Genomic DNA, 23,635 nt, shown 5'->3' on the forward strand with positions numbered 1-23,635 from the left:
ATCCAATTTTTTAAATGGACTGTGCTTTTGATGTTATATCTATGAACACTTTGCCTAAATCAAAGTCATGAAGATTTTCTTAGAAGTTTTTCTTTTTCAGAGATAAGGTCTTGCTCTGTTGTTCAGGCTGGAGTGCAGAGGTGTGATCATAGCTCACTGCAGCCTCAACCGCCAGGGCTCAAGTGATCCTGCCTCAGGCTCTCAAGCAGCTAGGACTATAGCTGAGTGCCATCATATCTGGCTAATTTTTTAAAATTATTTAGGCCAGGTGCAGTGGCTCATGCCTGCAATCCCAGCGGTCTGGCAGGCTGAGAGGGGTGGGTCACCTGAGATCAGGAGTTCAAGACTAGCCTGGCCAACATGGTGAAACCCCATCTCTACCAAAAATACACAAATTAGCCAGGCATGGTAGTGTGTGCCTGTAGTCCTAGCTACTTGGGAGGCAGAGGCAGGAGAATCGTTTGAACCTGGGAGGTGGAGGTTGCAGTGAGCCAAGATTGCGCCACTGCACTCCAGCCTGGGTGATAGAGAGACTCTATCTCAAACAAAAACAAAAACAAAACAAAGCAAACAAATGAACAAAAATTATCTGTTGTAAAGACAAAGTCTTGCCATGTCGCCTAGGCTGGCCTCAACCTCCTGGGCTCAAGCGATCCTCCTACCTCAACCTCCTAAAGCACTGGGATTAGAGAAGTAAGCCACTGTACCTGGTCTGTTTTCTGAAACCATTTGTTGAAAGCTATCTTTGCTCCTTTGAATTGCCTATGCACCTTTGTAAAAGATTACATTTGTATAACCAGTTAGTAGAATCCAATTCTGGACTCATTCTGTTCCATTGACCTGTGTGTCTATCACTTCATCAATACCACACTGTCTTGATTAACACAGATTTGCAGTTAAGTCTAAAATCAGGTTGTGTGATTTTTTTTTTCAGCTTTATTTTTCTTTTTCAGAATTGTTTGGCTGTTCTAGTTCCTTTGCCTTCACACATAGTTTTCATTTTAATTTTTCTGAGACAGGGTTTCGCTCTGCTGCTCAGGCTGGAATGCAGTGATGAGATCACGGCTCACTGTAGCCTTGACCTCCTGGGCTCAGGCAATCCTCCTGCCTCAGTCTCCTTGACTGAGACTGCATGTGTGTGCCACCACACCTGGCTAATTTTTAAAATTATTTGTAGAGATGAAGTCTCCCTATGTTGCCCAGACTGTTCTCAAACTCCTGGGTTCAAGCCATCCTCCCGCCTTAGCCCCCCAGATTGCTGGGATTATAGGTGTAAGCCATCGTGCATGGCCACACATAGTTTTAAAATCAGTTTTTTTCTGTTATATTTTCCTTTTTTTCCCCTAGGATATAGATTCTGAATATCTTACTTTTTATGGTCTGCATTCCTCCCATTTCTCTTAATATTGAATTATATTTATTTATCATATGAAATTACTTAACAATGACTTATATTTGGTGACTATTTTACCACAAGTCTTTGTATGGGCCAGGCACTGTGGCTCACGCCTGTAATCCCAGCACTTTGGGAGGCCAAGGTGGGTGGATGGCTTGAGTGCAGGAGTTCAACATGGCAAAACCCTGTCTCTACAAAAAATACAAAAACTAGCTGGGCGTGTAGCGCACTCCTGTAGTCCCAGCTACTCAGGAGGCTGAGGCAGAAGAATTGCTTGAGCCCAGAAGGTAGAGGTTGCAGTGACCTGAAATCACGCCACTGTAAAAAAAAAAAAGTCTTGTATTTTTAGTCATTGTAAAATACAAGAGATTTTCTTCTATATATCATTATATAAAGATCTATGATAGAATATAATAATAGTATGGCAGATATAAAGGAGTAAAATTGGTTTTTTTCTATTTAAAAAAAGTCATCCAAAAAAATTAGCCAGGCATGGTGGTGCATGCTTGTAGTCCTAGCTACTTGGAGGCTGAGGCAAGAGGATTGCTTGAACCCAGGAGTTTGAGGCTGCAGTTAGCCATGATCATGCTACTGCACTTCCATATGGGTGACAGCACTTCCCATTCTCAGGGGGAAAAAGTCATGCTGGGAATTTGATTGAAATGGAACTGAATTTATAGATCACTTTGGAGGAGAAATGACATTGTGACTATATTGCATTTTCTAATCTATGAACATGGTATGTCTCTCCATTTATTTAGGTCCTCTTTGATTTCTTCCATTAGTGTTTTTTGTTTTGCAGCATACAGATACTACACAGGCTTTGACAGATTTATACTTCAGTATTTTAGCTTTTTGAAGTTATCGTAAATCACATTTTTAAAAATTTTATAAAATTGAAAATTCAGTTGTTCATTACTAGAATATAGAAATATAATTGATTATTTTCTAGGTTGATCTAGCACAATCTGGCTAATTCACTTATAAGTTCTAGGATCCTTTTTGTAGATTCTTTGGAATTTTCTTCATAGACAATTATGTTGTTTTCAAATAAGGTGAGTTTTATTTTTTCATTTCTTCTCTCTCTTGCTCTCTCTCTTGCTTTATTGCACTGAAGTGAACATATGTGTCTTGTTTTCAGTCTTAGAGGGCAAGCATTTAGTCTTACCAGTAAGTTTGATGATAAGTGTTGGGTTTTGATAGATGCCCTGTATCAACTTAATGAAGTGGCCTTCTGTTTCTAGATGGTTGGGAGTTTTTATCTTGAATTGATGTTGATTTTTTAAATGCTTTTTTTTTTTTTTTTTGCATCAGTTGATTTGGTCATATAGTTTTCTTCTGTTGTCTGTTAATATATTGGATATGAGATATATTGAACTATAGTTTTTATTCCTTTTTTCTTTACTTTTACATTTTAAAAACCTGGTTTTGGTATCAGGACAATGCCAACCTCATAAGATGAGTTGGAATGTGCTTCCTCTACTTCTATTTGTGCAAGAGATTGCATAGAATTGATATATATATGTTTTGAATGTTTGGTAGAATTTGCCAGTGAAGCCATGCAGGACTGAAGTTTGTTTTGTAAAATATTCTGAATTAAGAATTTTATTTCTAAATGGGTGCCGGTGGCTCATGCCTGAAATCCCACCACTTTGGGAGGCTGAGGCAGGAGCTTGAGGCCAGAAGTTTGAGACCAGCCTGGTCAACATAACAAGATCCCATCTCTTAAAAGAAAAAAAGGAAGAAAGAAGGAAGGAAGGATGGAAGGAAGAACTTGACTTTTTCCATAGATATGCAACTATTCAGGTTATCTATTTTTTGTTAGCTGAATCCTGGTAATTTGGTAGTTTCAAGGAATTGGTCCATTTCATTGCAGTCGTTGAGTTTATCTACATAAGAGCTGTTCATAGTACTCCCTTGTTATTTTAATGTCTGGTAGGTCTGTAGTGATCTCCCCCTTTTTGATATTGGTAATTTGTATTTTATTCTTTTGTCAAACTGGCTAGAGGTTTAGCTATGTATATTGATGTTTTCAAGGTAACAGCTTTTGTTTCATGGATTTTTCTCTGCTTTAAAATTTTTTTTTTCAATTTCATTGATTTTTACTCTTTATTATATTCTTCCTTCTGCTTGTTTTTATGTTCATTTGCTTCTCTTTTTCTTTTTTTCGTTTTGAGATGGAGTCTCGCCATATCACCCAGGCTGGATTCGAGCTCCTGGGCCAAAGATTCTCCCACCTCAGGCTCCAGAGTAACTGGGACTATAGGCATGCCACCACACTCAGCTTGCTCCTCTTTTTATAACATAGTTTCTCAAGACAGAAGCCTGGAATATTTATTTGAGAATTTCTCCTCCAACTATGAGCATTGGATGCTGTAAGTTTCTTTCTGATACAAAGAATATAATTTTTAAGCTAGGCACAGTGGCATGCACTCATAGTCCCAGGAAGCTCAGGAGGCTGAGGATTGCTTAAGGCCAGAAGTTCAATCCCAGCCTGGGCAACATAGCCAGACCCCATCTTTTTTTTTTTTTTTTAGAAAAATAATATAATATAAATTTTAAGACCAGTAAGTTCCCTTTTATCAGAAAAGTAAATTGAGATTAAGTAGAATAAATAGTCAGAAACTCAGACAAAATCTTTTCATCCTAAAATGAAATCAATTGAACTAGTTTACATTCACCTCTAGTTACATTGAACTAGTTACATTCAGACAAGTTACATTGTTTGATACAGTGTGAAAAGAGGTGCTAGAGCCTTGGACACAAGAGAAGCAACCTGAGTCACTTTTAGGAAAATCATGTTAAAGCCCAGAGGAAAGTTATCAGGTTGGAATCTTTACATGTGGTTCTCCATCTCATCACATTCCAGGAAAGAATTCCCAGTCGTTATGGGGTATGTTCCAGAACCGTGGAAAAAGGCAGCAATTTGTGTTTTGTAACCTTGGCTGGTAATGCTGTCCCTTTATGAATTCCACTCAGGTTGGCCAGGCCCAGTTCACCCCGACTGGGGTATTACATAACTGATGGATTTAATTTAACAACTGACAATTACTGAGCACCTACTCTGTGTCAGGTACTGAGATAAGACAATTGATAGGCTTTCTTTGCCTCTCCTTCTAAGGGCCAGTATTAACAAATTGCCTGTTGGCCAGGATGATTACACCTGGGGATTTGAGTTCATGGACTTTTTCCTGGAAGCTCCCTATCTGTTTGCCTTCACTAGTAGAGATCATTTAGAAGGAAGAAGTGGCCGTCACCATACAGCTGTAGCTGTCAGAGAGTTTGGTATTTATTCCATCTATCTCCTTACAGAGACGCAATCAGAGGAAAGTGAGCATCTACCCTCCCTTGCAGTGTTATTGGTATTCCTACTTAAAAATGAAAGCTAAGAAAATTAAACAGTCACTCACAAACAGAAGAATAAAACATAGATCAGTATTTCTCTCGTCCTAGAACCGGCAGGATCAGGAGGGTGGAAGTTGGAGATTTCCAGGAGTTCAAACAATCAACAAAATTGTAAAGAGGAAGGTGAATAATTTTGATTATGTGAAAATGAAAAACATGTATATGTTAGGCGTCGTAAAAAACTAAAAGACAAATGACAAACTAGGAAAGATGGCAAAGGGTTGATAACCTTATAATATGAGAAGTTTCTACAAAATAAGAAAAAGATGACATGCTAGTACAAAACTGGGCAAAGCATACAAACAGACAAATCACTAATGAAGAAATAGAAACGATCAATAAACTTTCTATTACTCATAAAAATGAAAATTAGATTCTTTTTCTTTCCTATCAAATTGGCTGAGATAGAAAAAAAAAATAGTACCCTTTGTTGTCAAAAGTGAGGTAAAATAAGCATTAAAAATATTTTAATATAATTCATATATAGTAAAATCCATCCTTTTCAAATTCAGTGAATTTTAGTAATATTCACAAAGTTGTACAACTATCACCACGATCTAATTTCAGAACATTTTTATCATCCCCAAAAGAAATTCCATACCTATTGGCAGTTACTGCCCATTTTACCCTTCCCAGGGCCCCTGGCAACCACTAATCTACTTTTATTTGTATGGATTTGCCTATCCTGAGTATTTCATACCAATGGAATCATAGTATATAGCCTTTTGTATCTGTCTTTCACTTAACATAATGTTTTCAAGGTTCATGTGTGTTGCATCTTGCATTAGTACTTCATTCCTTTTTCTGTAGAAATAATATTCCATTGTGTAGATAATACCAGATTTTCTTTATTCACCAGTTGCTGGACCTTTCGGTTGTTTCCACTTTTTGGCTGTTATGAATAATGCTGTCGTGAACGCTCATGTACAGATTTTTGTTTGAACCGATGTTTTAGATTTTCTTGTGCATTATTTGGGAGTGGAATTGCTGGGTGATATACTGTGTTTAACTTTGAGGAAATGCAGACTATTTTCCAAAGTGGCTATCCCATTTTACATTCCCACCTGCAATAAGCGTTCCAATTTCTTTACATATTTGCCAGCACTTGTTATTGTCTGCCTTTTTGGTTAAAAGCCATCCTAATGGGTATGTAGTGGTAGCTCCTTATGGTTTTGATTTGCATTTTCCAAAGAACTAATTATGTTGACTGTCTCTTCAATCGCTATTGGCTATTTGTATATCCTCTTTGGAGAAATGTCTGTTCAAGTTCTTTGCCTTTTTTTTTTTTTTTTTTGTTTTGTTTTGTTTTGAGATGGAGTTTCGCTCTTGTTGCCCAGGCTGTAATGCAATGGCATGATCTTGGCTCACTGCAACCTCCGCCTCCCAGGTTCAAGCAATTCTCCTGCTGCAGCCTCCTGAGTAGCTGGGATTACAGGCTCCCACCATCACGCCCGGCTAATTTTTTGTATTTTTAGTAGAGATGGAGTTTCACCATGTTGGCCAGGCTGGTCTCAAACTCCTGATCTCAGGTGATCTACCTGCCTTGACCTCCCAAAGTGCTAGGATTACAGACGTGAGCCACCGCGCCCGGCCTCTTTGCCCATTTTTAATTGGGCTATTTATCTTTTTATTGTTGAGTTGTAAGCATTTTTTATACATTCTAGATACTAGACCCTTATTAAATATGATTTGCAAATACTTTTCCCATTCTGTGGGCTATCTTTTAAGTTTTTTGATAATTTCCTTTGATGTACAAATTTTTAATTTTTATATGAAGTCCAATTTATCTAATTTTTTTCAGAGCCTCCCTTAAGAAAGATTTTTTTCAGGTATTTTTTCTTTTGTTGCTTGTACTTTTGATATCATATATAAGAATCCATTGTCAAATCCAAGGTTTAAATATTTACTCCTGTGTTTTCCTTTTCCTTCCTTCCTTCCTTCCTTCCTTCCTTCCTTCCTTCCTTCCTTCCTTCCTTCCTTCCTTCCTTCCTTCCTTCCTTCCTTCCTTCCTTCCTTCCTTCCTTTTTTTAGAAAAGGTCTCTCTCTGTTGCCCAGACTGAAGTGCAGAGTGGCACAATCATAGCTCACTACAGCCTCTAACTCCTGGGCTCAAGTGATCCTCCTGCCTCATCCTGAGTAGCCTGGACTACAGAAACATGGCACCATCCCTGCCTAATTTTTTCATTTTTATTTTTTGTAGAGACAGGGGTCTCATTATGTTGCTCAGGGTGGTCTTGAACCCCTGGGCTCAAGACATTCTCCCATCTCAGCCTCCAAAAGTGCTGGGATTACAGATATGAGCCCTGTGCCTGGCCAACTCCTGTGTTTGTCTAAGATTTTTATGATTGTAGCTCTTGTATTTAGGTTATTGAGTTATTGATCCATTTTAATTTTTATATACAGTACGAGGTAAATGGTATGGTATTACATATGTGTGTGTGTGTATCCATATATATATGTTTTTGGTCATAGTTCCTGGCTTATACAACTCCGATAGCCCTTGTTACAGACTTTTGTCCTAATGCTGGCTATCTCAGGCTTCAGGAAACAATCTCTCCAGACCTCCTTTCGCCTTCCCCAAGGCAGGACTCTAATCTTACCCTGCCTTTCTGATTGTGAGTCAGAAGACCCTCCCAGAGAGGGTCCTGCCACATATCCTGAGAGAAGGAATGCTGACTTCAAACGTTTTCCTTCCCAATAGCTGAACACAGGGAAGTTCCTGGAAGGTGCCTAGCCCTAGGCACCTCTTCCTCTGTAACCCTTGCAGTATCCTTTGTAATAAGCCAGTAAACATGTCTGGAGTTCAGTGAGCTGCTCCAGCAAATTAATTGAACTCAAAGAGTGGGGGTCATGGGAACCCTAACTTGAAGCCTGTTAGTGAGAAGTTTTGGAGGCCCAGACTTGTAAGTGGTGTTTGATGTAGGAGGCAGCCTTGGGGACTGAGCCCTCATCCTGTGGAATCTGACACTATCTCTAGGCATATAGCATCAGAACTGAATTGGAAGATGCCCAGCTAGTATCCACTGCTTGGTGCATGGGGATAAGCCCTCACACATTTGGTCACAGAAGTCTTCTATGTTGATGATTATTGTGGTGGTGTGAGAGTAGAGGAAAAACAGTTTGAGAGTTTTTCCAAAACAGCGTCCAACTTAGTTTTGTTTTCTGTTTTGTTTTTGTTTGTCTTTAGTATGTGGAAATCCAGTTGTCACATCACCATTTATTTTTTTAAAAACAAAACAAAACAAAAAACCCTGTTCTTTTCCTATTGAATAGACTTGGCACCCTTGTCAAGAATCAACTGGCCATAGACGTATGGGTTTATTTATCAACTCTCAGTTCCTTTCCATTGGTCTCTGTGTCTTTCCTTATGCCAGTACCACACTGTTTTGATTACTCTAGCTTTTAGTAAGTTTTGAAATCCAGAAGAGTGAGACTGGGTGCAGTGGCTCATGCCTGTAATACTAGCAATTTGGGAGGCTGAGGCCAGAAGTTCAAGGCTTTGTTGAGCCTACTACTGCACTCCAGCCTTGGCGTTTGTGCTGGTTAATACTGAGTGTTAACTTGATTGGATTGAAGGATACAAAGTATTGATCCTGGGTGTGTCTGTGAGGGTATTGCCAAAAGAGATTAACTTTTAAGTCAGTGGGCTGGGGAAGACAGATCCACCGCAGTGGGCTGGGGAAAGCAGACCTGGTGGGCACAACCTACTCAGCTGCCAGTGAATATAAGCAGGCAGAAAAACATGAAAAGGAGAGACTGGCCTAGCCTCCCAGCAGCCTACATCTTTCTCCCGTGCTGGGTGCTTCCTGCCCTCGAACATCAGACTCCAAGTTCTTCAATGTTGAGACTTGGACTGGTTCTCCTTGCTCCTCAAGCTTGCAGACAGCCTACTGAGCGAGCTGGTGATCGTGTGAGTTAATACTGAATAAACTCATATATATGTGTGTGTGTGTGTGTGTGTGTGTGTGTGTGTATGAGTTATATATATATACACACACACATATATACATATGTGTATATATCCTATTAGTTCTGTCCCTCTAGAGAACCCTGACTAGTATATATTTTAGTACCCGGAGTGGTTCTAGAGGAACAGAATATTAAGGTTGAAGTTCTTTCATTGGTTTTGGGGTTTCTAGAGTTGGCTGCTTAATATGATTAGACCCCAAAATGCTAAGGACTCTACTTCTAATAATATGGAGAATACTGATAGTCCTTGGTGTGAACTGTTTAGAGAGTTGTGCAAAATAAATGCATTTGACACTCCTGATTCACCACTTATGAGAGGCAAGGAGTTTAGTCACTGTATACATAATACCTTTGACCATATGTGGAGAACCAAGGAACATAATGAAGCTGGTTGGTTGCTCCTAAGTTCAGTGGAAAAAGTGGTGAAAGAAAGTGAACTCAGGGATTCTGTCTCCCAGCTTCAGAAACAGATACTGAGCTTCAAATCTACTAAGATTGCCCTGAGTGAGAGTCTTATCTCCTATGAAGAGCTGAAATTGTGGAAAAACAGACACAAGCTCTCATCATGCGAGTGGCTGACCTGCAACAAAAGGTGCATGCACAGCCTTGCCAGGTGTCCACTGTTAAAATAAGGGCATTGATTGGAAAAGAATGGGACCCTGCAACTTGGAATGGGGATGTATAGGAGGATCTTGATGAAACTGGGGACACTGAGTTTGTAAACTCTGATGAACCTTTATTTTGCCAGAAGGAACAGGTTCCCCATACCCAGTAGTGGCAACATCCCCTCCTCGATTCATGCTGCCATCAGCCTTTCCACCTTTGTCTGAGGAGATAAACCCTGCACTGCCTGAGGCAACAGTGATGGCCTCCCCTGAGACAGTTGCCAGGCTGATCTCTGGCCAGCTCCTAGAGGTGAGGTTGAGAGTGTGACCCATAAGGAGGTGCACTACATTCAAAAATAACTGTTTGAGTTCTCTAATTCATATAAACAGAAATCTGGAGAACAGGCCTGGGAATGGATATTAAGGGTGTGGGATAATGGTGGAAAGAACATAGAGTTGGATCAGGCTGAATTTATTGATTTGGACCCATGAAGTAGGGACTCTGCTTTTAATGTTGCAGCTTGGAGTGTTTAAAAAAAAAAAAAGGTTATAATAGTTTATTTGCTTGGTTAGCTGCATTATGAATTAAAAGATGGCTCACTGTGAGCCAGCTAGAAATGCTTGATCTCCGTTGGTTTAATGTAGAGGAAGGGATCCAAAGGCTTAGGGAGATTGGGATGGTGGAGTGGATTAGTCACGTTAGACCTACTCATCCCAGCTGGGAGGGTCCGGAAGATATACCCTTGATAAATGCCTTGTAAAATAGATTTGTGAGTCTCCTATTTGTAAAATAGGAGTACCTGTATCTTTGAAGAGCCGTGTAATTGCTCTTCTCTGTATATCAGATCTAACAGTGGAAACTGCAGTCACTCAACAACAAAATTTAAATACAGTGGGAATAATTGGATCCTGAGGTGGTGGGGGCCAAGTGGCGGCACTCAACTGTCAAAGGTAAGGTGGACGTAGCTACCATAATGGACAGTAGAGGCAAAAGCAGCAATCAGAATAGTCTGGCTCATGTAGAGCTCTGGCATTGGCTAATTCATCATGGTGTTCCTAGAAGTGAAATTGATAGGAAGCCTACTGCATTCCTATTTAATTTACACAAGCAGAAAACTTCTAGGTCAAATGGACAAAAGACTGATTTGAATTGTAAAAACAGAGAATCATGGCTTCTCAATTAATTTCCAGACTTGAGCTAGTTTATAGACCCAGAACCCCTTGTATGAAGGGGAGGCTGGGTCCCCTTGAGGTAGGACCCCACTACAGTACCAACAATTTTTTTTTTTTTTGAGACAGAGTCTTGCTTTGTCGCCCAGGCTGGAGTGCAGTGGCGCCATCTCGACTCACTGCAAGCTCTGCCTCCTGGGTTCACACCGTTCTCCTGCCTCAGCCTCCCCAGTAGCTGGGACTACAGGTGCCCGTCACCACACCCGGCTAATTTTTTGTATTTTTAGTAGAGATGGGGTGTCACCGTGTTAGCCAGGATGGTCTCCTGACCTCGTGATCTGCCTACCTCGGCCTCCCAAAGTGCTGGGATTACAGGTATGAGCCACTGCGCCCGGCCCAGTACCAACAATTTATACAGTGAATCTTTCTCCCATCCTTCCCCAAGGAGAACTCCGGCCTTTTACCAGGGGAACTGTGAACTGGGGAAAGGGAAATGTCATTTCAGGGACTACTGGACACTGCCTCTGAGCTGATATGGATTCCAGGAGACCCAAAACATCGTTGTGGTCCTCCAGTTAAAGTAGGGGCTTATGGAGGTCAGGTAATTAATGGAGTTTTAGCTCAGGACTTACAGTGGGTTCAGTGGGTCCCTGGACTCATCCTGCGGTCATTTCCCCAGTGCCAGAATGCATAATTGGCATAGACATACTTAGCAGCTGGCACAACCCCCACATTAGCTCCCTGACTGGCAGGGCGAAGGCAGTTATGGTAGGAAAGGCTAAATGGAAGCCACTAGAGCTGCCTCTACCTAGAAAAAATAGTAAATCATAAATAATATGACATCCTTGGAGGGATTGCAGAGATTAGTGCCACCATCAAGAACTTGAAAGATGCAGGGATAAGGCTGGGCACGGTGGCTCATGCCTGTAATCCCAGAACTTTGGGAGGCCGAGGCGGGCAGATCACGAGGTCTAGAGATTGAGACCATCCTGGCCAACATGGTGAAACCCCGTCTCTACTAAAAATACAAAAAAAATATTAGATGGACATGGCAGCGCACGCCTGTAGTCCCACCTGCTCGGGAGGCTGAGGCAGGAGAATTGCTTGAACCTGGGAGGCAGAGGTTGCAGTGAGCCAAGATCGTGGCACTGCACTCCAGCCTGGTGACAGAGCGAGACTCTGTCACAAAAAAAAAAAAAAAAAAAAAAAAAAAAGAAAGAAAAAAGAAAGATGCAGGGGTGGTGAGTCCCACCACATTCCCGTTCAACTCTCTCATTTGGCCTGTGCAGAAGACAGATGGATCTTGGAGAATGACAGTGGATTATTGTAAGCTTAACCAAGTGGTGGCGACTCCAATTGCAGCTGCTGTACCAGATGTGGTTTCATTGCTTGAGCAAATTAACACATCTCCCGGTACCTGGTATGCAGCCATTGACTTGGCAAATGCCTTTTTCTCTATTCTTGTTCATAAGGTCCACCAGAAACAATCTGCCTTCAGCTGGCAAGGCCAGCAATATACCTTTCCTGTCCTACCTCAGGGGTATATCAACTCTCCGGCTTTGTGTCATAATCTTATTCAGAGAGACCTTGATTGCTTTTTGCTTCGGCAGGATATCATACTGGTCCATTACATTGATGACATTATGCTGATTGGATCTAGTGAGCAAGAAGTAGCAAACACACTGGACTTATTGGTGAGACATTTGTGTGCAAGAGGATGGGAAATAAATCTGACTAAAATTCAGGGACCTTCTACCTCAGTAAAATTTCTAGGGGTCCAGTGGTGTGGGGCCTGTTGAGATATTCCTTCCAAGGTGAAGGGGCCTTTGGCCCCTCCTACAACCAAGAAAGAGACACAACGCCTAGTGGGCCTATTTGGATTTTGGAGGCAACACATTCCTCATTTGAGTGTGTTACTCCAGCCCATTTATCAAGTGACCTGAAAGGCGGCCGATTTTGAGCAGGGTCCAGAACAGGAAAAGGCTCTGCCACAGGTCCAGGCTGCTGTGCAAGCTGCTCTGCCCCTTGGGCCATATGACCCAGCAGATCCAGCAGTGCTTGAGGTGTCAGTGGCAGATAGGGATGCTGTTTGGAGCCTTTGGCAGGCCCCCATAGATGAATCACAGTGGAGGCCTCTAGGATTTTGGAGCAAGGCCCTGCCATCTTCTGCAGGTAACTACTCTCCTCTTGAGAGACAGCTCTTGGCCTGTTACTGGGCTTTGGTGGAAACTGAACATTTGACTATGGGTCATCAAGTAACCATGTGACCTGAACTGCCTATCATGAACTGAGTGCTTTCTGACCCATCTAGCCATCAGGGGGGTTGTACATAGCAGCCTTCCATCATCAAATGGAAGTGGCCTGTATGTGATCAGGCTCAAGCAAGTTCTGAATGCACAAATAAGTTACATGAGGAAGTGGCTCAAATGCCCATGGTATCTACTCCTGCCACCCTGCCTTCTCTCCCCCAGCCTGCACTGAAGCAGGCAGAAACTCTCCATGGTCTCTACTCCTGCCACCCTGCCTTCTCTCCCCGAGCCTGCACTGAAGCAGGCAGAAACTCCTGGGGAGTTTCCTGTGATCAGTTGACAGAGGAAGAGAAGACTAGGGCCTGGTTCACAGATGGTTCTGCACGATATGCAGGTACCATCCAAAAGTGGACAGCCGCGGCACTACAGCCCCTTTCTAGGACATCCCTGAAGGACGGCAGTGAAGGGAAATCTTCCCAGTGGGCAGAACTTCAAGCACTGCACCTGGTTGTACACTTTGCATGGAAGGAGAAATGGCCAGATGTGTGATTATATACTGATTCATGGGTTGTAGCCAATGGTTTGGCTGGATGGTCAGGGACTTGGAAGAAGCACCCAATGCTTTTGCCAGAACTACCCTCCATGGACTCATGGAATGCCTTCTCCACCATCATGGTATTCCACACAGCATTGCCTCTGACCAAGGCACTCACTTTATGCATAAAGAAGTTTGGCAGTGGGCTCATGCTCATGGAATTCACTGGTCTTACCGTGTTCTCCATCATCCTGAAGCAGCTGAATTGATAGAATGGTGGAATGGCCTTTTGAAGTCACAACTACAACATCAACTAGGTGACAACACTTTGCAGGGCTGGGGCAAAGTTCTCCAGAAGGCCGTGTATGCTCTGAATCAGTGTCCAATAGATGGTACTCTTCCTCCCATAGTCAGGATTCATGGGTCCAGGAATCAAGGGGTGGGAGTGGAAGTGGTACCACTCACCATCACCTCTAGCAATCCACTAGCAAAATTTTTGCTTCCTGTTCCTGTGGCATTACATTCTGCTGGCCTAGAGGTCTTAGTTCCAGAGGGAGGAATGCTGCCACCAGGAGACACAACAATGATCCCATTAAACTGGAAGTTAAGATTGCCACCTGGACACTTTGGGCTCCTCCTACCTTTAAGTCAACTAAGAATGGAGTCACAGTGTTGGCTGGGGTGATTGACCTGGACTCTATGTAGGAAGAGTATGTATGGAATGCAGGAGATCCGTGAGGGCATCTCTTAGTATTACTATGTCCTCTGATTAAGGTCAATGGGAAACTGCAACAACCCAATCCAGCCAGGACTACAAATGGCCCAGACCCTTCAGGAATGAAGGTTTGGGGCACTCCATCAGAAAAAAAAACCACGACCTGCTAAGGTGCTTACTGAAGGCAAAGGGAATACAGAATGGGTAGTAGAAGAAGGTAGTCATCAATACCAGCTATGACTGCGTGACCAGCTGCAGAAACGGGGACTGTAATTGTCATGAGTATTCTCTCCTTTTATTAAAAACATGTTTGTGCAGGTATACATTTGTACTAAGAAAATGTCTTCATTTTATTTCCTTTTTCCTTTATCATGTGACATAAGATTGACTTCTTATCAGCATTTAAGTATTATTCACTTTATGTTATGGTATTTGGGTTGGGGATTGGTGCATTTCTAGTTGTACAAAGGACAGTTGTATTATGTTAGGTATAATTATGACCTTATTATTGTCTTTATTTGAAGATTATGTATAATCTCGGGAAATGTATATGGGTTCAGGTTGACAAGGGTGGTTGTTATGGTTAATACTGTCAACTTGATTGGATTGAAGGATACAAAGTATTGATCCTGGGTGTGTCTGTGAGGGTGTTGCCAAAAGAGATTAACATTTAAGTCAGTGGGCTGGGGAAGGCAGATCCACCCTTAATCTGGTGGGCACAATCTAATCAGCTGCCAGCGAATATAAAGCAGGCAGAAAAACATGAAAAGGAGAGACTGGCCTCCCAGCCTACATCTTTCTCCCGTGCTGGGTGCTTCCTGCCCTCGAACATCACATCACACTCTGAGTTGTGTTTTGAGACTTGGTCTGGCTCTCCACGCTCCCCAAGCTTGCAGACAGCCTATTGTGGGACCTTGTGATTGTGTAAGTTAATACTGAATAAACTCCTCTTTACATATATATATCCTATTAATTCTGTCCCTCTAGAGAGAACCCTGACTAATATATCATTAAAGTGAGACCCTGTCTAAAAAAAAGAGAGAAAAGAGAGCCCTTTGATTTTATTTTTTCAGGATCTTTTTGGCTATTCTGAATTCCTTTCAATTTTGTATGAATTTAAGAATTGTCTTTTCCATTTCTGCAAAAAGTTTTGATAGGATTGTGTTGCATCTGTAGATTGCTTTGAGTAGTATTGACATTTTAACCTTAATAACAATAAGTCTTCCTATCCGTGATTACAGGATATATTTCCATTTATTCAAGTCTTTTTAAAAATTTCTTAAAGTAATACTTTTATCTCCTTGGTTAAATTTATTCCTAGATATTTTATTCTTTTGGATGCTATTATAAATATAATTGTTTCCTTGATTTCCTTTTTGCTCTGTTGATTGCTAGTGTATAGACACACTGATTTTGGCTTGTTGATCTTATACCCTACAATTTATACCCTACAACTTAGCTGAATTTGTTTATTGCTCTAGGTTTTTTTTTTGGTGGGGGTGGTGAAGAGGGGTGGATTCTTTTTTTAAATATAAATAGGATCATATAATTATGAATAGAGAGAGTTTTATTTTCTTTCCAATTTGGATGCCTTTTATTTCATTTTAGTGCCTAATTGATCAGTCTACAACTTTTAGTACAGTGTTGAATAGCTGGTGAAAATGGGCATCCTTGTCTTGTTGATGATGTTTAGGGGAAAGCTTTCATTACTTTTATCTTTGAATGTGATGTTGGCTCTGGGTTTTTCATAAATATGCCTTATTATGTTGAGGAATTTCACTTCTATTCCTAGTTTTCTGAGTTTTTTTTTTTTTTTTTTTTTTAATCATGAAAGCATGTTGGATTTTGTCATGCCTTTTCAGCATCAATTGTGGGATCATGTATGCAATTCTTTACTTTTTCTGTTAATGAGGTATGTTGGCATTGATTGATTTTCTAATGCTGAACTATCTTTGTATTCCTGGGATAAATCCCACTTGGCCGTGGGGTATAATCCATTCAGTATGCTGTTGAATCTGTTTGCTAGTATTTTGCTGAGGATTTTTGGTCTATCAACTGCTCACACTACCCTACTTGAGGCTACACTGTTGGCCATTCATTCCTTTGATAGTTGTTATTGTTGACTCCTTTCTTCCCAAACTATTCTTGGTGTTTCTGAGGCAGTATGCGCTCCTGTTTTTTTTTCTTTCATTTCTAGGCATTTCTGTGCCTACACTGTAGATTTTTGCTCTGTTCATCCTTTAAGTGTTAGTATATCTCAGGGATCCTTGTGAGCCTTTGAGTGATCCCATCCACATCCAAACTTTTATTTTTATTTTTTGTAGAGATGGAGTCTTGCTATGTTGCCCAGGTTTGCTTCAAACTAGTGGCCTCAAGCAGTCCTCCTGCCTCAGCCTGCCAGAATCCTGGGATTACAGGAGTAAGCCACCTTGCCAGTTCCACACCCAAACTTTTTTTTTTTTTTGAGATGGAGTTTTGCCTTGTCGCCCAGGGTGGAGTGCAATGGTGTAATCTTGGCTCACTGCAACCTCCACCTCCTGGGTCCAAACGATTCTCCTGCCTCAGCCTCTTGAGTAGCTGGGATTACAGGCATCCAATACCATGCCCAGCTAATTTTTGTATTTTTAGTAGAAACAGGGTTTCACCATGTTGGCCAGGGTGGTCTCGAACTGCTGACCTCATGATCCACTTGCCTCAGCTTCCTAAAGTGCTGGGATTACAGGCATAAGCCACCGTGCCCGGCCCCAAACTTTTATATATTAGTAACTCCCAAGTCACCGTCTCTGGATAAGGCCACTTTTCTGATCTACATGTGGAGCCACCCACTGAACAGCTCCACTGCATTGTCCCATGGTTATCCCAACACCCAACAGAACTCACAAGTCTTTCATGTTTGGGCCTCTCTTTACCTGTCCAGAGACTATCAGAGTTGTTTAGGGCCATTTCAGTCTTAAGGAAAGAATGCTTTGCATTCAGTTCAAATCTGGGTTATGGCTGGGCACAGTGGCTTATGCCTGCAATCCCAGCACTTTGGGAGGCCAAGGAGAGAGGATTGCTTGAGACCAGGACTTTGAGACCATCCTGGACAACAGAGCAAGACCTCATCTGTATAAAAAATTTTAAAAATTAGCCAGGCATTGTGGCTGGCTCTCGCCTGTCGTCCCAGCTACTCTGGAAGCTAAGGGGAGGATTGCCTGCCACAGAGGTCGAGGCTGCAGTGAGCTATGATGGCCCCATTGCAGTCCACCCTGGGCAGCAGAGCAAGACCCTGTGTCAAAATAAATACATAAAAATAATAAAAATAAAAACAAATCCGAGTTATGTTGGCTTCTAGCTCTGTGTACTAGAGCGCATTCCTTAGCTTCTTCCTTGTTTCTCTGTTGCCTCATTTGTAAAGTGGGAATGATAATACTTGGTATTAGGATTAATGTGACCCATATTAGTTCTAAATGAACTGCCGTGATAGTATTGGTCAGACCTGAGGGGATACTGTACAAAGGGGTGAAAGTAATACCAAGCTGACCATTGTTTCTGCCAACCCTGACTTTTGTGCTTTCACCCAGTTTCTGGAGGAGAACCTGACTGACAGAAACCAGATGAAAACTGGAGCCTTACTCTAATAACCCTGCTGGGTTTAATCTGCAGATTTATCTTTATAGCAAAATATTTTTTATTGTTTTAATTAAGATCTCTTTGGCTGGTGATCCAAATTGAATGTTATTCTGCTGTATAGGAAACAGTATTTATTAATGTGTTTTTATACTTGATGCTTGTCTTAAGGTGATCACCTACTGATTTTCACTTAAATAATTATGCTTTTCTGTTCCCTCTGTCTCTATGCTTAAAATCTTGGCTTTACCATTCATGAAAGAGAATGGAAAATATATCCATTAAGAATCAGATAAGAATTAGTTAGAGAAAGCTTGGAAATCTCTATATTTAAGTATGTTTTAACAGTGCTTTGAAATGATTAATTGCTTTGTTTTAAATATTGATAAGACACCATAAATTAAATATTTATACATCCTTTTCATATTTAAAAATAGATTCAACAAATATTAAAGCTATTAATACCCGAACTCCTAATCAAAATCAAATAAATTTTTAGTTTGAATAAGAAAATGGGATGGAAAATTTACTGTTTTTAAGGCTCCCTTTAAGCTTAAAAACTAGGTGCCTAATTTGTGACTCTTTTGCTAAATTAACTTTTAAAATGCCTTAAAAATCACTTATGCTTTATTTTTCTTTCAAATCTTTTTCTCCTAATATTTTAAAATAAGGAAAGGTGCCTCCGTGTTGGGTACTATAATTGTGTTCAAGTTTTTGCAATTCCATTCAAAAAAGTACGTATTTTGTAAGCTCTAACTGGACAGGTGGGCTTGATGAAGGGGATGGCTCTGAGGTGCCGGTTTTCAGCCACAGGCCCTTCAGCGCTTAAACAGTTACAGACAGGGTAGGTTTCTGGCCAGAGCTCGGGAGCCGAGTCCTCAGGAAGCCGCAGAGGCCCCGAGGGCGCGGACTGGCCCGACGGGCGGCAGAGGTCGTCCAGCACCAGCTCCGCCCGCAGGGGCGGAGCCCGGCCCGGCTTCCCCAGAGCCCGCCCACCGCGCCGGGCGCCCCCGCGGCCTCCCCGGCAGCTTTCCCAGTGATGCAAACCCTCACTTCCCGCATCCACTTCCCCACAGAGCCCGCGGAGCCGGCGGGAGCCGCGCGCGCCGCCCAGCCGTGTGCCATGGGCAACATCCAGAAGAAGCTGACTGGCAAAGCCGAGGGTGGCAAGCGGCCGGCAAGGGGCGCGCCGCGGCGGGGCCAGACCCCGGAGGCGGGCGCGGACAAGCGGAGCCCGCGGCGGGCCTCTGCGGCGGCGGCGGGCGGCGGCGCCAGGGGGCATCCGGGCGGCGGGCCGGGCGCGGAGACCCCCGCCGCCCCACTTAGCCCGGCCGGCCTGAAGAGCCAGGGCAACGAGCTGTTCCGAAGCGGGCAGTTCGCCGAGGCGGCCGGCAAGTACTCGGCGGCAATCGCGCTTCTGGAGCCGGCAGGTAGGTGCGCCGCGCCCCGCCGCTTCCCGGGCCCCTTGCTCTGCGGTTCACCCGATCCCCAGGGGCCCCGTGGGAGAGGCGCTGCCGCCTCCTGAATGACAGGCGCCGGCATCGCTGCATTCCTCCCAGGTGACTAAGAGTGCCGTGCCACCTGACCTCAGTGAGCAGCACCTTGGAATGCGGGCATGTTCCTGGCCAGGCACATTTGCCTCCGTCCCCGCCGGGCTTTCCCTTGGTGGCTATTGTGGGTAGCAGCTCCGCCGAGTTATGCATGATCAGTCTGTAGGACTGCAGTGCCACCCCACCGGAGACCTCGGCTGTCTTGTAATTCTGGTGAACTGTGATCTTGCTAATGGATTTTAACTGTATTTAATTAAATGTGATTTTTAGGAAGTGAAATTGCAGATGATCTAAGTATCTTATATTCAAATAGAGCAGCATGTTACCTAAAAGAAGGAAACTGCAGTGGCTGCATTCAAGATTGTAACAGGTAAACTGCACGTTTTCAGGTTTGTCAAGAGATTGTTATAATTTCATTGTGGTGAATGCAATATCCAAGATCCTAAATTTTCTGCCTAAGGATCTAATTTCTTAAGAGCTTTATGGTATGTTAATTGATTGATGCATAAAAATCAGAAATTATCTCACGTATATGAAGAGAGTCATAGAAGACAGTGCAAACTTTTTTCATTTCCACTACTACTGCCTAATTCGTGCTCTTTTCATATCACTCCTAGACTACTGGAGAAGTCTGATAACTAATTCCAATCCACTGCGGCATCAGAATAACTCTCCTGAAACATTATTTTGTTCAGATTGTTTCCAACAGGCCTTTAATGGCTCAGTATTGGCTTCGAAATAACTGTAAACTTCTCTGTCACCACACTGCCTCCAAGCAAGTTTCTGCTTCCATTTGGTCTACTGGACCACTTGCTTACTCTCGCCCACCCTGTTCTCTGAGCCCTTGCCCAGGTTGCCCCTAATGGTGGTAATGCCCTTTGCATATCTTAGCTTCTGAAGTTCTTGCTCAGCTACCCCTTCTCTCTACCTTCTGGGGTGCCCCAGACTTCCTGGTCATCTGCAGGCCTGTAACACCTACACTGACACTTGGTCACACCTCTAAGTCCTGTTATCCACTGAAGGGGGTTTAAACACATTGAGGTTAGGAACCATGTCTTTTCTTTTTTTAATAGACAACTAATCACTGTACATATTTATGGGGTACCGAGTGATGCTTCAATATATATGATGTGGCCAGGCGCAGTGGCTCATGCCTATAATCCCAGCATTTTGGAAGGCCGAGGTGGGCAGATTGCTTCAGGTCAGTTTGAGACCGTCCTGGCCAACATGATGAAACCTGGTCTCTACTAAAAATACAAAAATTAGCTGGGTGTGGTGGCACACCCTTGTAGTCCCAGCTACTCAGGAGGCTGAAGCAGGAGAATCGCTTGAACCTGGGAGGCAGACGTCGTTGCAGTGAGCCGAGATCCCACGACTGCACTCCAGCCTGGGCAACAGACAAGAGACTCTACTGTAAACTTTACATATATATACACACACATATTTATATATACACGTATGTATATACACATACATGTATATATATGTATATGTATATATGTACATATGTGTGTATATATATGAAGAGAGTTATAGAAGATTGTGCAAACTTTTTTCATTTCCACTGCTACCGCCCTAATTCGTGCTCTTTTCATATCACTCCTAGACTACTGGAGAAGCCTGATAACTTCTCCATATATATATGAAGTTATCAATATATATCCATATATATGAAGTATATGTATATGTGTATATATGTATACACGTATATATACATATACATATATATGAAACTATGTATCGTTAACTATAGTCATCCTACAGTGCTATAGAATACTAGAACTTGTGCCTCCTATCTAGCTGTAATTTTGTATCCTTTAACAAATCTCTGCCTGTCCCCCACTTCCCCCTACCCTTCCCAGCCTCTGGTAGCCTCTGAGGAACTGTGTCTTACACAGCTTTGTACCCCTCGAAGCATATTAGTCACCCATGGTACTCAATAAGTTACCTGCCTGGATGGTAAATATCTACATAAATAAAACATTGTTTTCCACCATTAAGTAATAAGAAGCCCAAAAGAAGAAGTCATGTCCTAGTTTGACTAACACAGCTCTGGCTTACCCATGTTGTCTCATATAATACTCTCAGAAACTCTAGTTTGAACAGTAAATTATGTGGACACTGTTTACAAGGTCAGTAATTTAGTATTGTTTTAATTGACTGTATCAGTTTATTGATACGGGTAAAGCTTGCTAGTATCTGTGCCTAAGTTTAAAAAGAAGGCCTGGAGGCACTTGGATTTTTTTGCCAGTTTTACATATCTAAATTTGAAGTGAATAATACTTATATTCTCTTTGGCCTGACATCAGACCGAATCCTCAGTTGTGTTGGCTCATACTCGCTAATTATCACATTTTTCAGGATTTTGTGAGCTGGTTGATGTCAAGTTGATATTTTGAAATCTGCCATGGTGGGATACCATTTAATACCATGAAATTAGCAAATGCCACAAATCTGGGCTTCCCACCCCTCCTTTTTTCTTTACCCAGAGAGCCAGTTGTTAAGGGCTTTTACCAGTGCTCTTAACAGACCAGACCATGTGAATTTGTTGGATACGAAGCCCGTGGTGATTTGCAGCCAACATCCTTTCAGCTCAAGTGTCTGTTTCTAATACATAACCCTTCAGACTTGTTTTAGGCCTTTCCACAGTGAGAGAGGTCAGGACACTTTAGTTAAAACTTGAGACCCCTAACATTAGAGCTGCTGCAGAAGAGTGGATTTGTGTTGTCCTTACCTGAGATCCTCTAAGGCAATGAACATTTACTGGCTAAAATTGGCTGCGTTTCAGTGTAGACACAGGAGGAAGTCAAGGATGGGACTCCAGCCATGGTGTCCAGGGAAGCTAGAGTGGGGGCTTGTCCTAGGGGAGGGCAGGAGATGGTTTGCCTGAGAGGGAAGTGGACATCTGTTTAGGTAGGTTGTGCTAACTAACTTAAGAGCTGTTTTCTAGGCAAGGAACCTGGCCTTGCTGGTTGGTGCTGACCTCTGTAGAGACCGCTCTACTCAGATGTTTTCTTTGATAGCTGGCCTACCAATCCCAGTGTAAGAGAAATGCAGATGAGGCCCAGCAGGGAGTGATTTTACACTAAAGCAGTGATTCTCAATCTTGTTTAAGGCTAGAGAAGCCACTCTGCTTTTGTGAACATCTTTTTAGCTCAAGTGATTATATTCAAATAGATTGCATACATGTTAAAGGGAGTTTTTGTGTTTTTTTGTTTTTTTTTGTTTTGTTTAGTTTTTCAGTTAATTATATTTTGCTCTTTGGAGAGTTCCATGAGGTTTTTTTTTTTTTTTTTTTTGAGACTGAGTCTTGCTCTGTGCCCCAGGCTGGAGTACAGTGGCGCGATCTCGGCTCATTGCAACCTCTGCCTCCCGGGTTCAAGTGATTCTCTTTCCTCAGCCTCCTGAGTAGCTGGGATTACAGGCACTTGCCACCACGCCTGGCTAATTTTTCATATTTTTTGTAGAGAAGGGGTTTCACCATGCTGCAGGCCAGGCTGGTCTTGAACTCCTGACCTCAAGTGATCCACCTGGCTTGGCCTCCCAAAGTGCTGGGATTACAGGGATGAGCCACTGCTCCTGGCCCAAAAGTTCTTATTACCAGATAAGTGGTATCAGGAATCAAACACTGAGAAAGAAAAAACTTCACTTTTCTTATCTATCAGAACGTTTTTGGTTTATCTAAACCACACCAAAAGTCTTTTGGTGACTTTCCATTGAGGACATTTCAACAGGCTAAATACAAATGAATGTTGCCTAGTAATTCTCTGCTTTTTCTTTTTTCTTTTCTTTTCTTTCTTTCTCTTTTTCTTTTTCTTTTTTTTTTTTTTTGAGACAGAGTCTCTATCACCCAGGTTGGAGTGCGATGGCATGATCTTGGCTCACTGCAGCCTCTGAACCTCCTGGGTTCAAGCGATTCTTGTACCTCAGCCTCCCCAGTAGCTGGGATTACAGGTGTGCACCACCTCACCCAGCTAATTTTTGTAGTTTGTTTTTTTTTTAGTAGAAACAGGTCTTGGCCAGGCTGGTCTTGAACTCCTGGCCTCAAGTGGTCTACCAGCCTCAGCCTCCCAAAGTTCTAGAATTACATACAGGCTTGAGCTACCATGCCTGGCCAGTTCTCTGCTTTTTCTTATCTTTGCTACTCTAACAGTCTTGAAATTAGAAGATTCTTTAGGGTCTTAACTGTGTTACCTTGAATAGATAGCCTCTTGTGTGAGCTCTGCTTCAAAAGTTCTCTGTGCTTACTTTTATGCATGGGTGGTTTTTTTCCTTAATGGAATTTCCATTAATAAGTTCATATTCATTTGCAGGATTGCGGTTACAGAAAAAAATCTTGCATTTACTGGGCAGAAAGTGCTAAAAATTAAATACATCATCTCATCGATTTTAGATCCCAAGCTTGGCTTAAGGCCATCTTGAATAGATAAAT

General features: G+C 42.3%; 1 protein-coding gene across 5 annotated transcripts in view; it reads left to right on the forward strand.

The window, feature by feature from the left end:
• The window catches only part of SPAG1 (sperm associated antigen 1), a 95,367-nt gene that overhangs the window by 39,811 nt on the left and 31,921 nt on the right, over positions 1–23,635 (forward strand). For all 5 annotated transcript variants that reach the window (XM_008001218.3, XM_073018251.1, XM_073018253.1 and 2 more), the window contains 2 exons: positions 18,730–19,083; positions 19,474–19,573. In XM_008001218.3, coding sequence (XP_007999409.3) covers positions 18,730–19,083; positions 19,474–19,573 — 454 coding nt within the window. The remainder of the gene's footprint in view (positions 1–18,729; positions 19,084–19,473; positions 19,574–23,635) is intronic.

This window comes from Chlorocebus sabaeus, chromosome 8 (assembly GCF_047675955.1).
Source record: "Chlorocebus sabaeus isolate Y175 chromosome 8, mChlSab1.0.hap1, whole genome shotgun sequence".
Classification (NCBI taxonomy): domain Eukaryota; kingdom Metazoa; phylum Chordata; class Mammalia; order Primates; family Cercopithecidae; genus Chlorocebus; species Chlorocebus sabaeus.